The 12,543-nt window shown below is 37.1% G+C and overlaps 1 protein-coding gene across 1 annotated transcript; it reads left to right on the top strand.

Moving 5' to 3' along the window:
- The first annotated feature begins 1,122 nt into the window (after positions 1-1,122).
- Positions 1,123-6,840, top strand: LOC306879629 (myoD family inhibitor domain-containing protein 2-like). The gene is made up of 4 exons (XM_079432733.1): positions 1,123-1,339; positions 1,430-1,506; positions 3,818-3,988; positions 6,525-6,840. Exons 2-4 carry the CDS (start codon positions 1,434-1,436, stop codon positions 6,779-6,781), a joined length of 501 nt encoding a protein of 166 aa, XP_079288859.1. The 5' UTR covers positions 1,123-1,339; positions 1,430-1,433; the 3' UTR covers positions 6,782-6,840.
- The last annotated feature ends 5,703 nt before the right edge of the window (positions 6,841-12,543 follow it).

The following is a 12,543-nucleotide window of genomic DNA, read 5'->3' as shown; positions in this document are numbered from 1 at the left end:
CCTTGTTCTCTAAACATATGCAAACACAGCAGGGCATCCTTTAAAATGCAACTCTAATCTGCAGGCTAGTTAGAGTAAATTGGCAGGCTTGTAAACCTTGAGAAATCTGAATAGAGCTCATTATCAGTTCATCTCTGCTGACTGGCTTTTATATGAGAAGCACGTGTTGAAGAAGCTGAGCTATGATTGTTTTGTGTGAATAGGTATGTGTAGACATGTTAGTGTGCAATGAAAAAAACTACTGAACTTCACTGCAGTAGTGCTACAGGCTACAACATAAGGCTCTGAATAAAAAAAGTCTCTCTTTTTTTCCCCTTGTGAAACTGTGAATAATGCTGGAAGAAAGTAGATTCATAATTGGGTGTTTCTTCCAACTTATGACACTTTTATGTCCCAAGGGTTGATTTTTATTAACACTTACAACTTTTTTTTTCCTTTTCTTTTTGTTAGGCTATATCCAGTTCACATTCAAATGGTCTTGCAAAGTTTTTACCATGCTTTGATTATTTATTTTTCGAATACCACTAGATTTTATATCGTCACAGACTGAGACTTTCAATCTTACAACATGAAAACCCATCATGAATGAATTATTCAACTTAAAAAACAGTAATAATATCAAAAGTACTGTATTATACTAATATATTTCAATATTTATAGTATGCATATTATTTATATAATTTGTTTGAACGTTTTTTTCTTTTTAGGGTTGTTATTTCCAGCACAAACAATTATGCAAGTGTTTTTTGTTTGTTTTTTCCCCCATATTAGTGTATTTGTTTACCGAGTACAGAAAAGAGAAGTCAGAGAAGAAAAAAAAGCGAAAAATCTTCTGTATTGCACATGTCGGCTGTTGGACACAGTTATTAGACAAATTTAGTAAATAGTGGGATTGTTAAAACAATGCCAAAGTGTCAAAATGCCTATAAGTTAGTTGAAGAAACAACTAGGCTAACTGTGGAAAAAGTGCCACATCTCTGAATCATCTCTGAATGATATAAATGATAAAACGCGATTTTACCTTGAGTTTTTGTTGTCAAACACAATCCGCGTCACGACGTCGTCGCTAGATTTGGGTGCGTCACATGCGTCAATCAAAGTTGCTTCTCTCTTTAAACCAGCAGTGACGACTAGCGGGAGTGTGAGAGAAACCAAATCCTCCCATTTGCTTTGATGACAGTCTCGCTAACTGTCTTAATAACCAATCATTAGTAAAATAGCTTTATCTGCTTGAGTGAGATAGGAATCATTTTTGTGTTGCTGAAGGCGTGTCGCGCATCTTTAAATCTCTCACGTGATGTCTTTATATTCCCGTCACTAAGATAACTGTATATCAATGGTAAGTTTTCATACACAGCTTTAGCATTGTCTTTGTACTTTTTTCATGAATCGGACCATAAATGACATTGTTTTGATATCACACTGTTAGACAGATGGCTGGACAAAACTCTGAAATCGAGCTTGATTTGATCAAAACTGGAGAGAGAAGCTCTTTGGTAAAAGCTGGTAAGTTAAATAATAACAAACATGTTCGCATATTAGTCTAACACAAAGAAACGATTTTGGTTTGGTGCATGACATATTGAGAACAATGTTTTCTCACTCATTTTGAGATGGTTATTGATTGAAGGGTGCAACAGTGCATTAGCTTTCACAGCAGAAATAGATGAATCCTGTCCCCTGTCTTAATGGGTCTGTTTTTATCTCGTTTTTTCACTATGACTATCCCTTTCCCTATCCAGTAAATCCCCCCCAAAAATGTAGTTTTTATGATGGTTTAGTATGCTCAGATAAGGGGTGACCGGGGCTAGTTGTCACACTGTCTATTACTCCATAGATTCCCACATTTATTTATAAGAAAGACTTGTATTAGAGATTATACCATGCATGGTTATGCATGACAGCTGTGCTGTGATTGTGAACAGCTGATAATGGCACACCTGAGAATCTGCTCATTTCAAAGCTGCTGTTTAAATCCTGAGAATGTGTTCTCAAAGAGCATGCGCTCTCCTCTAATAAAACACGAAAGATTAATCTTCTACGTCTGTCATATCATAACACGTTCACTTCACAAAGCGAGAACACGGTGAAGACAAACCACAGAACTTTCTGGAGAAACAATTCTTTATCCTCTTTTCTAAATTATTCAATCTGTAGGAGAGAGAAAGAAGAAGAAAAAAGGCCAATACAGCCCAAAGCCATTTTCATTTGTCTTTCCCCTGCTCTTTTTTATTTTGGACTAACAATGCAGATTCCTCTATGGAAAATATGTCCCGTGTGTTAATTAATCATAAGTCATTAAATGTTAAATAAAAGAGAGAAAAGCACATTGAATAATTCATTTGGGATAGGTGGAAGAAAAAATAAACAAGGTAGTGCAGCCAAAGCAATGATTCATTAATAGTTTGCATTCAGATCTGGCAGATTCATTATTGAATGATTTCTGGGCTCACTTTGAGACCAGTGAGAGCACAGGAACACATCTCAGCATGTTTTCTAGACAGGCCTTGATAAACATTGCTTCAGGATGAAAGAACTTTTGAAATGAGAACTGACACGGTGGATTAGAGAACATTGATTCCTCTGCATATATATTGGTAGATTTGTTACTGACAGGGATGTTTAGAGTATTTAAAAGTGATGTATTTTAGCACTGCAAAAATTACACTTTCTTTGACCAGTTAAATGTGCAGAGACAAATATATAAGTAAGCTTTCCAATACAGTGTAAAAAAAAAAATGTGGCTCCATGGCACTTTCAAAACATTGCATGAAATGCTGGAGTCTGGCTCAGACAATGGCATGAGTTTGAGGCGTGAATATAAAGTGCAATAGTGCCCACCCCCTTTTTCAGCAGACTTGGTTCCAGGAGTAATTTTCAGTTTAATTTTTCTCTTAGGGATTTTTTAAAAGTCCTTGTTAAAGAGTAATAAGCCATGAACCAAACCAACCAGCTGTGCAATCACAACATTACAAACTTTGATTTGAAGCTAAAAACCAGTCTACTTAATGGCTTTAATAAGTGTTGCGAATGTGGAACAATTATTTTTTACACTCTTACAGTGAAAGTGAATAGGGACCAGGGCAGTGAAGATCCAAAAAGGACAAAAAAAACATAATACAATTTCCCCATACAACTCTGACACTACATTCAAACTTTTCTGAAGTCACCTCATAGGAAAAGACTGAATTTATGTCATTATTTTCTCAAAATCCTGCTTTGAAAACCTGGTTCCTGTTCACTTTCATTATATGGATATTCTGCTATAATTACCTAATTTTCTGTTCTTCAGAAGAAATAAATCCATACAAGTGTTAAAATTATGACAGAATTTTCCTTTTTGGATGAACTTTTTCTTTAACACTTTAGAGGATTTTATGAAAACCTGGTTACACTTTATTTCTATAGTCCACTTTAGACATTCTACTAACTATAAGTAACTTTGTAACTACATGTCAACTACTTCTCATTAATTTGCAACTACATGTCTACTAACTCTCAGTAGGGTAGGTTTAGGGTTAGTAGACATATACTTGCTAAGTTTCTCATAGTCAGTATGTTGTATGTTGTGGACCCATCAAAATAAAGTGTTAGCAGATATTAAGCAGACAGCCTACTAATACTCTAATGACTGCTAGTTGACATGTAGTTGCAAAGTTACTTACTGTTAGTAGAATGTCTAAAGTGGACTATCGGAAAAAGTGTTACCGAAAACCTTTTGTATAATCTCACTTACCAGGTGAACGTAAATCAATATATTGCTCAATAAGTGTAAACATGCAGATTATTCAAAAACACTTTCTCTTTTGCAATACAGAGGTATCCAGCACTGCACCTGGAAGGCTCTCACCCATTCCTGAGCTGGATCCCTGGGAGATAGAAGCAGAAACGAGCTCTACAGAATTCACATACTCCTTATGCTCAGTGGACAGGTACAGCACTGCCTCCTCCTCCAGCAGCTCCCTATCTGACTCCCAGGAGAGAGGAGGTGAGTCACACATCATCACACCTGGCCAGCTTCCTCTTTCCCAGCCCACCGTACTGCCCTAAAATGCTCTAATGAATAATAATTACAACATCAACTGCCACCGCAAATTGTCTTGTATTAAAATTCCAACTCTTAATTTTCTCTCAAATAAGCGCTAGTTTTATACATTATCTTGTTTTAAAAAATCCTTTGATTTTTTTTTATGAATTTATGTGTTGCCACAAGCATATAATTATGCATTTTTAAATTGTAAATTATTAAAATCTATCTATAATTTAAAATGAAAACTAAGGAAACGCATGTGATTTTAAAGCTGTCTACATCAGTTGAATAACTGAATTAAGCAGCACATTCGATTAAACTTGCATATAGAGATGAATTATTAAAGCCATGCACAGAGAACTCTTGTGCATGACTATTATGATTCAACAGCTTTTTCAATATGAAATTAATTAGAACAATATATTTCCCCTCATTCAGCCGGTAGGTTCAGATGAGTTAAGGTGCAGTCATTATGTCGTAGTGTTGAGGTTTACACATGCGTTACAATGCCTTTCCTGGTACAATATTCTGAGGTTAATCTAATTCCTACTCTTATGCTCAGAGGCAAGGGTATTTTGTCCCGCATTATGCTCAAATCTGCTTAAAGTCTTGAAAGCCCCATTTGAAGCTTGGCTTATTTTATTTTTTTACACAAAACCTTGGGCTGTGTGGGAACATTTTTTAAAAACAGACCATCACATTAAGTCGACTACACTAAAATCCCCCTAATTTTTTGTTTCTGTTTCATCCCCGTTTATGTAATCACCTGGAAGCGCCTGAAAAGGAAAAACACCTATACAGACAGATGATAATTGATTACATCTCCACACAGCTCTATTCCTTTTCTCTTTGGAAGGAAAAGGTGATTCAGTAAATTATGCATGTAGAAGTGTTGTATACAAGAGGTGCGGACAGACTTCAGGTCATTAAGGGCCTTTGAGTGTCTATCCCCATCAGCCGAGATCCCAAGGTAAGAGTTTTCAAAGAGGTATTTAGGTTCTATAACATATGTAACGCTCCATGGGCTTTTTAAGCTCTTGGCATGATCATACAAACTGTACTTTTACAGTAAATTACTGTAAATAAAATCCAATTCATCAGTATACTACTTTAATTCATTCATTTATAGATTTCATTAGATTTTATCATTTTTACATGGAATTCATTTTATTTTTACTCTAGGTACTACTGGCATTCAATTAAAACAGACACAATAATTACAAATTATCAAATTCTTTATTTAAAACATTGCATGTATAACACTTAAAAATACAGTCTTCCAATTCTGGAACAGTGCATCTTCACCATTTCTCCTGTCTTAGGACGTTTTGCAATGCATTATCCTCACAAATAATCTTTAGGCAACAGAAACATAATGGGGGAAAAAGACAAGCAACAAAAGAATACATAGCCATCCACAAAATCCAGGTGCTGCTTCAAAACCTGGTCACCACCTTTGCTCACCTTCCACTTTGTTAGTGACAGAAATGTCTTCTCTGAAAAACAAGAAGTAGAAATGACACGCTTTTAAAAGGCAAACCTCTAGAATACACAAACCTCTCAAAACCATAGTTGTTCTCTTACCATGAATTATCAGTCTCAGGGTGGCTGGCATGCTCATGTATTTCTTGATGCTTCATTGTAGTTGCCTTTAAAACACAAATACAAAAAATGCAGTAAATCTTAAATTCCATTAAAAACTATAACAAACTAATTCTAAAACTAGAAAGGCAGCTAGCCATAAAACTTGTTTAACCTAGCTAGCATACGATTTTATTTTCTTAATAGACTATGGCCAACACTAACTACTAACACCTGAACAAAATTTCACATTAGTTAACCTAATGTTAATATAAGATAAGCGTTGCTCGTTAAAAATTACTCGACAAAAGACAATATAGAATCCATTATATACTATCTACAGTGGATGTGGACAGTAAAGTGAAGCCCCGGTATATTTCTGACATACAGATGTAGCCTACTCCAAGTGCTGTTTCTGACGTGAAAGACAAACTGATTTTCCAATGACTACAAGCGATTGTAACACATCCAGTGTAGTCAGTCCCAAGCTGTTGCGGCATTGTAGACACGGTGTAGGGCAAATCGTGTCAGTCCAAATGTAAGAAATGAGGGGGAAAAAACAACTTCAAAAGAATGGCAATTTAAAAAAAAATACAATAAGTCTCTGTATGTGGGGTCTGACGTCACAGAAAATTCCCATGATGCAAAGGGTATTACAGTTATTTACTGTAAAGGGAATTTGCAGTATTATACTAGGTGATATACAGTAAATAACTATAGCAATTACAGAAATGTCTAACAGTGCATGTTTCTGCTAACTAAACAGATAGAAAACGGCAAGTGTACTCTCCATTAGGAAGGTTTTACACGCTTCTTTTAAATACACTTCCTGCAGCTGTGAAAAAAGTATAAATGCTTTAGCATTCCCTGTTGACTGCCCACAATCCCATGATTTCTTATTCTTGTTATTCAGAGTTCTGTGCCGGGATTGTGCTGAATTGTCTCTTCTGCCGATTCTATGACTTGTTCCTCATGCTACCTGAAACATGTGAGCGAGCTGCTAACTCCATCTGCCCTGCCTACATGCTTTTCTCTCCGCCTGCGGAACCTGCACACAATAACAAGTGGAACTGCAGTTGTGATTTTGACTGTGGCCTTATGGACGTTTGCCACGAAACAGGGGAATGTCTTGAACTAGCGATGGAAATTTCGGAGGTTTGCTATCACTGAGGTGCCTGCAAAACTGAAGATGTCGCTTTGTTGGGAGAAAACTTTACAATTCCACTTCACCAAGTTGGTATTTTTCATCACAGAACACAACAGTCTATGCCAAGCCAAGCTAATGCATGCTCATTTGGACCTAGCATAATCGAAATAAGTCATTCTTGGTTGGAAAATAAATGTAAACATGATAAGCTATTATTAGTGATTTCTGCGCTACTAGCAACAATTTCGACTCTTATATCTAATATAGTCCAGCCTCTAAACTCACGCCATTGGCCAAGTTTTCCGATTGGTTAAGGTGAGTGGCTTTCACTTAAATAACAAAACCAGGCTCCTTGACAAAAAGTGTGTTTTGACTCTTTTCAGTCACACTATCGAACTGATCAAATACTGAGAACAGAAATAAACTCGCAAGCACTTTCAGGTTTGGCATCGAAAGGCTGATGAAATGATCCTATCAGCTTCACTAGGTAAACAGTTCTACACAATAACAGGCCCTTGTGCCAACGTATGTCGATTTTTATCACAATGAAGAGCGAAGTGGAGAGAAAAGGCCTTCAGTGTGTCCCTGTGTAGATGGCTTGTTTAAACTAGAGTGCAGTTGTTAACAGCCGATTTGAGACGGTGTTTTGTAGGACACTTGTCCTTCTAGGGCCCATCAACCTTTGTTCTTTGTTCAGGAAGACTGCTCTCTCGAGTGCACGGCGACAGTGTAATAGATTGTTTTTGTCAGTGCCAGGCTCTCGTCACGTAATGGGGAAAGCGACACTTGTGTGTGTGTGTTTGTGTATAATTCAGGCATCTATTGTATAATTCAGGCATCTATTTCAGGGAGAGGTCAAGGTAAGAGAACGATTATGCCAGGCAGTGGGCTGGAGTGTTATTGTGTTGGCTTGCTAAACATTTGTTTTCGGTTATCAGATAGAGATACCAAAGGAGTAACCGGGTTGTTCAAACAACAGGAAAAGCTCAGCGCAGATAGCCAAGAAGTGGGTAGTGCTGTTTTTCCCACACAACATGTCATGGCGTCAAAATCATATGACTTTTTTATCAGTCTACCAGCAAATCAAAATGCTGGGTTGTCACAATAAGCTCTTTCACTGGATTTACCATATTAGTAGCATCATATCTTAGAATTGTTTTCAGTTTTGATTAAAGGACTTGCTAGCATGTAAAATTGATATCTACAAGCAAAACTGTATAGCCTGTTTTGTTTTCTGCAAAATGTATTTTTGTGTATATATCTTTATTTTTTCTGTTCAAACGTGTGTGTGTGTGTGTGTGTGTATATATATATATATATATATATATATTAGTGCTGTCAAAATTAGCGCGTTAACGCAGGCGATTCATTTTTTCAGTTTTAACATGTTAAAATTATTTAACACTGTTAACGCAGGGGCGGAGCCTGGGTTGGCCACTCCACTCATAACTGCTAATTCTGTCTCTTTTTTTTTCTTGACAAGAAGTGCATTTATTCAGTCGCAGGACGTCTTTACAAGCACTTCAGCATCAGGCACGAGTCAAACGCAGCGCATGCTCTTCAATACACGCACAAAGGTGCCAGCACGCACATAGCCTGTATCATTTCATATCAAATCGCGAAAGAAACTACGAGCATGCAATGTCATGATCAGTTAAGTCATGAAGTTACCAAAAAGGCGATTAAAGCTGCCATAAAACTGTGCATGCATGTAATATGCTAATTTTTTGAGAAGGACCTGTATATGAGTCATTAAGAACATGTCTCTGAAATGGTTTTCAAAACTGTCCTGGTGCATCCTAGCACTGTCTTCCTCATCTAACACACTCGATGCAACTTGTCAGCTTATTAGTAGAGACTGAAATGGGTCCGACCTGAAGTCGGTCAGAAAAGGTAGAGTTGAGAGAAAATACGATGCGTGTCAGATCCGTGTCATGTTAGGTAGCGGCATCTCTTAAAGAAATAGCAGCCAAAATAACCTAACAACCAGCTGCTGTGATTGTTCATCAAGACCAAAAAAAGGAAATCAATAACTTTTATAGTTTTAGGTATTCATCTGTATTTAGTCTAGAATTTAGTGTTTGATAACTTTATTCAATTTCTGTATATTTCTGCTGAGGGGCACAGGTCGATAAATATGACATTTATTATAATTGGTTTATGTGAAGATTATTTTAAGTTCACTTAAATAAGAAGTTATTTTTAAAGTCTAATAAGTGTTAAAATTGAAAGCTCTTAATGTAATGTTAATGGTTAAATATTAGGGAAATCAGTATTAATTGCAGTGATACTGGCCTTCAGCCATAAAAAAAGATGGCATTAAACAAATGTTAAAAATATACTGTCTTTATGTTGTTTATACATTAATATGAAGATTGAATGTGAAATTATTGCAATATAAAAGTATATTTAAAAACTTTTTTTTAATTTTCAGAAAAATTTGCGATTAGTTAATTTTTTTAATCGATTGATATATTATATGTGTGTGTATATGTGTATATATATATATATATATATATATATATATATATATATATATATATATGTATATAATTACATACGTGTATGCGTGTGTGTGTGTACACACATATATATATATACATACGGTTTTGTACATATGTTTTGTGTGTGTTTTGCTCCCCATGTGTTCCCTGTGACCCAGTTTCTCCCTCATGTTGATTATTAATTTGATTCCAGGTGTGTCTCGTCTTCCTCCCTGATTATCCTGTGTTTAAAAGCCCCAGTCCTTTCAGTTAGTGTTTGTCGGTTCTTGAATGTCTTCCCTGTGCTCTATGTTCCCCGTTGGACTATTAAAGACTCTAGATGTGCTAAATTCCTTGTCTCCTCGTTCCTTGCTCCTGGTAAAGTGTGACATATATACAGTGGTGGCTAAAATTGTTAGAACACTTGGCATATTTTATAGGTTTCAGTTGTTTTTGTTGAATTGATCATTATAATACCCATAAAATTAACTATTGCTGGAACTACCTGCGATGGAAGGAATCTGCTGGAAATGATGGACTGGCTTCCTCAAAGTCCGGACCTCAACCCCATCAAGCAAATTTGAGGCGAGTTGGAAAATAAACTGGACAGATCTATTGTACATTCAAAGGAAAGCCTTTGGCTTGAGTTGCAGAAGGCATGGGACAACATTAGTGTTGGAAGTTCTCAGGAAATATATTGACACCATGCCAGAGAGATGTGCTGCTGTAATTGCTACAAAAGGTGGACATACCAAATATTAAAGTTAAAAGTGGATAACAATAGTATGACTCACTTCATCTGATATTTATTGTGCTCAGAGCAATTGTCTGCATGTTTCATGGACATTATGAAATGAAATCATGTTTTGGAGGCAAAAAAAGATCAATATTTTCAGATTTCATATACTGTATATATATATACACTCACCTAAAGGATTATTAGGAACATCTGTTCAATTTCTCATTAATGCAATTATCTAATCAACCAATCACATGGCAGTTGCTTCAATGCATTTAGGGGTGTGGTCCTGGTCAAGACAATCTCCTGAACTCCAAACTGAATGTCAGAATGGGAAAGAAAGGTGATTTAAGCAATTTTGAGCGTGGCATGGTTGTTGGTGCCAGACGGGCCGGTCTGAGTATTTCACAATCTGCTCAGTTACTGGGATTTTCACGCACAACCATTTCTAGGGTTTACAAAGAATGGTGTGAAAAGGGAAAAACATCCAGTATGCGGCAGTCCTGTGGGCGAAAATGCCTTGTTGATGCTAGAGGTCAGAGGAGAATGGGCCGACTGATTCAAGCTGATAGAAGAGCAACTTTGACTGAAATAACCACTTGTTACAACCGAGGTATGCAGCAAAGCATTTGTGAAGCCACAACATGCACAACCTTGAGGCGGATGGGCTACAACAGCAGAAGACCCCACCGGGTACCACTCATCTCCACTACAAATAGGAAAAAGAGGCTACAATTTGCACGAGCTCACCAAAATGGGACGGTTGAAGACTGGAAAAATGTTGCCTGGTCTGATGAGTCTCGATTTCTGTTGAGACATTCAGATGGTAGAGTCAGAATTTGGCGTAAAAAGAATGAGAACATGGATCCATCATGCCTTGTTACCACTGTGCAGGCTGGTGGTGGTGGTGTAATGGTGTGGGGGATGTTTTCTTGGCACACTTTAGGCCCCTTAGTGCCAATTGGGCATCGTTTAAATGCCACGGCCTACCTGAGCATTGTTTCTGACCATGTCCATCCCTTTATGACCACCATGTACCCATCCTCTGATGGCTACTTCCAGCAGGATAATGCACCATGTCACAAAGCTCGAATCATTTCAAATTGGTTTCTTGAACATGACAATGAGTTCACTGTACTAAAATGGCCTCCACAGTCACCAGATCTCAACCCAATAGAGCATCTTTGGGATGTGGTGGAACGGGAGCTTCGTGCCCTGGATGTGCATCCCACAAATCTCCATCAACTGCAAGATGCTATCCTATCAATATGGGCCAACATTTCTAAAGAATGCTTTCAGCACCTTGTTGAATCAATGCCACGTAGAATTAAGGCAGTTCTGAAGGCGAAAGGGGGTCAAACACAGTATTAGTATGGTGTTCCTAATAATCCTTTAGGTGAGTGTATGTATATATATATATATATATATATATATATATATATATATATATATATATATATATATATATATATATGAATATTCAAGAATTCATTTGTGATTAGTTTGCTTTCACGTTTCTAATGCATTGCACTTACAATATTTCACTTAAATTGCACTCTAAAAAGACTTTAGGAGCCTGTCACATTTTCTCTGACATAAACTGTGCCTGAGCAAACAGATGCCTGCTTAAACGGTAAACATCTGCATGTCTACAACTTTTGGATCTCTGTCAAATTACCTGATAGCTGTGGGAGCCACAGGGGCTGTTGGGCTTTACTAATGGTTCTGCATATGGTCTTACCATCTATTAAAGAACTTCCCAAAAATTAATTTTATTTCTTTGCATCTGTGACTTCTTTTCATTGTTGAAAATGACTTTATGGCTGTTGTACCAATCAGGGCATGACAGGGGGGGAAATCCTATAGACCTACACTGAAGGAGCTACCATCTATCATAAAAAAACTGTATGCTAAAAACCACTCCAAACACCAAAACAACCCTACAGCAGTGCTCTAGCAACTAACCACAATGCCCTCCTCTACATGAGCAAGTCCAAGTTATATTTTCTTAATGTAAAAATCTAGTCTTTGTCAATGTTACTGAATGTTAAAAAAGAAAAATCTAGTGTAAATAAATTTATATGGTAGCCAAAAATATCATGTGTTCTTATCATGTGAAATGATCTCAGAATTATGAATGCTGAACAATGTAGGTGTGAAGTCCATTATCCCTTATTTCCCAAGATTATTTAGTCCCCAATAGGCTATCAAACAACTCGTGGCTTTTGAATCTGGGCCATCCGAGTGTGGATGTATGTCAGCCATATACACAATCAAAAAGTGAGCTCCCCCTCTTATGAACTAGGTTGGGTTTTATGCCTTTGGGCTATGCAGATGTTCAATCCCAGTGTGTGTTTCACGGGCCCATCAAGCCCATGGGCTCATATCAGAGATACCTTTCAATCAGTAAGAGATCCCCATCTGACATGACAGGTGATTTTCCTCTGCGTCCAATTAATAACCTCATTTTAACAATTAACAGTGGAGGATTGTGGAAAGCCCTGCGGAAAGGGAAGGCCTGAGGGATTGGTAGCAGTTTTAGGTTTCGCTGAAGCAAAGCAGA

This window comes from Barbus barbus, assembly GCF_936440315.1.
Source record: "Barbus barbus genome assembly, chromosome: 13".
Taxonomy (NCBI): Eukaryota; Metazoa; Chordata; class Actinopteri; order Cypriniformes; family Cyprinidae; genus Barbus; species Barbus barbus.
Note: the sequence above shows the minus strand (reverse complement) of the source record. Positions and strands in the feature narration are given on the sequence as shown.

What these genes read in the sequence shown, in the direction of transcription:
- LOC306879629 (XM_079432733.1), top strand. Translation starts at nt 1,434, where the DNA reads ATGGCTGGACAAAACTCTGAAATCGAGCTTGATTTGATCAAAACTGGA. An exon ending in AAGCTCTTTGGTAAAAGCTG is followed by an intron (nt 1,507 to 3,817) that starts GTAAGTTAAATA and finishes TTTGCAATACAG; the next exon opens with AGGTATCCAGCACTGCACCT. An exon ending in TGACTCCCAGGAGAGAGGAG is followed by an intron (nt 3,989 to 6,524) that starts GTGAGTCACACA and finishes CTTGTTATTCAG; the next exon opens with AGTTCTGTGCCGGGATTGTG.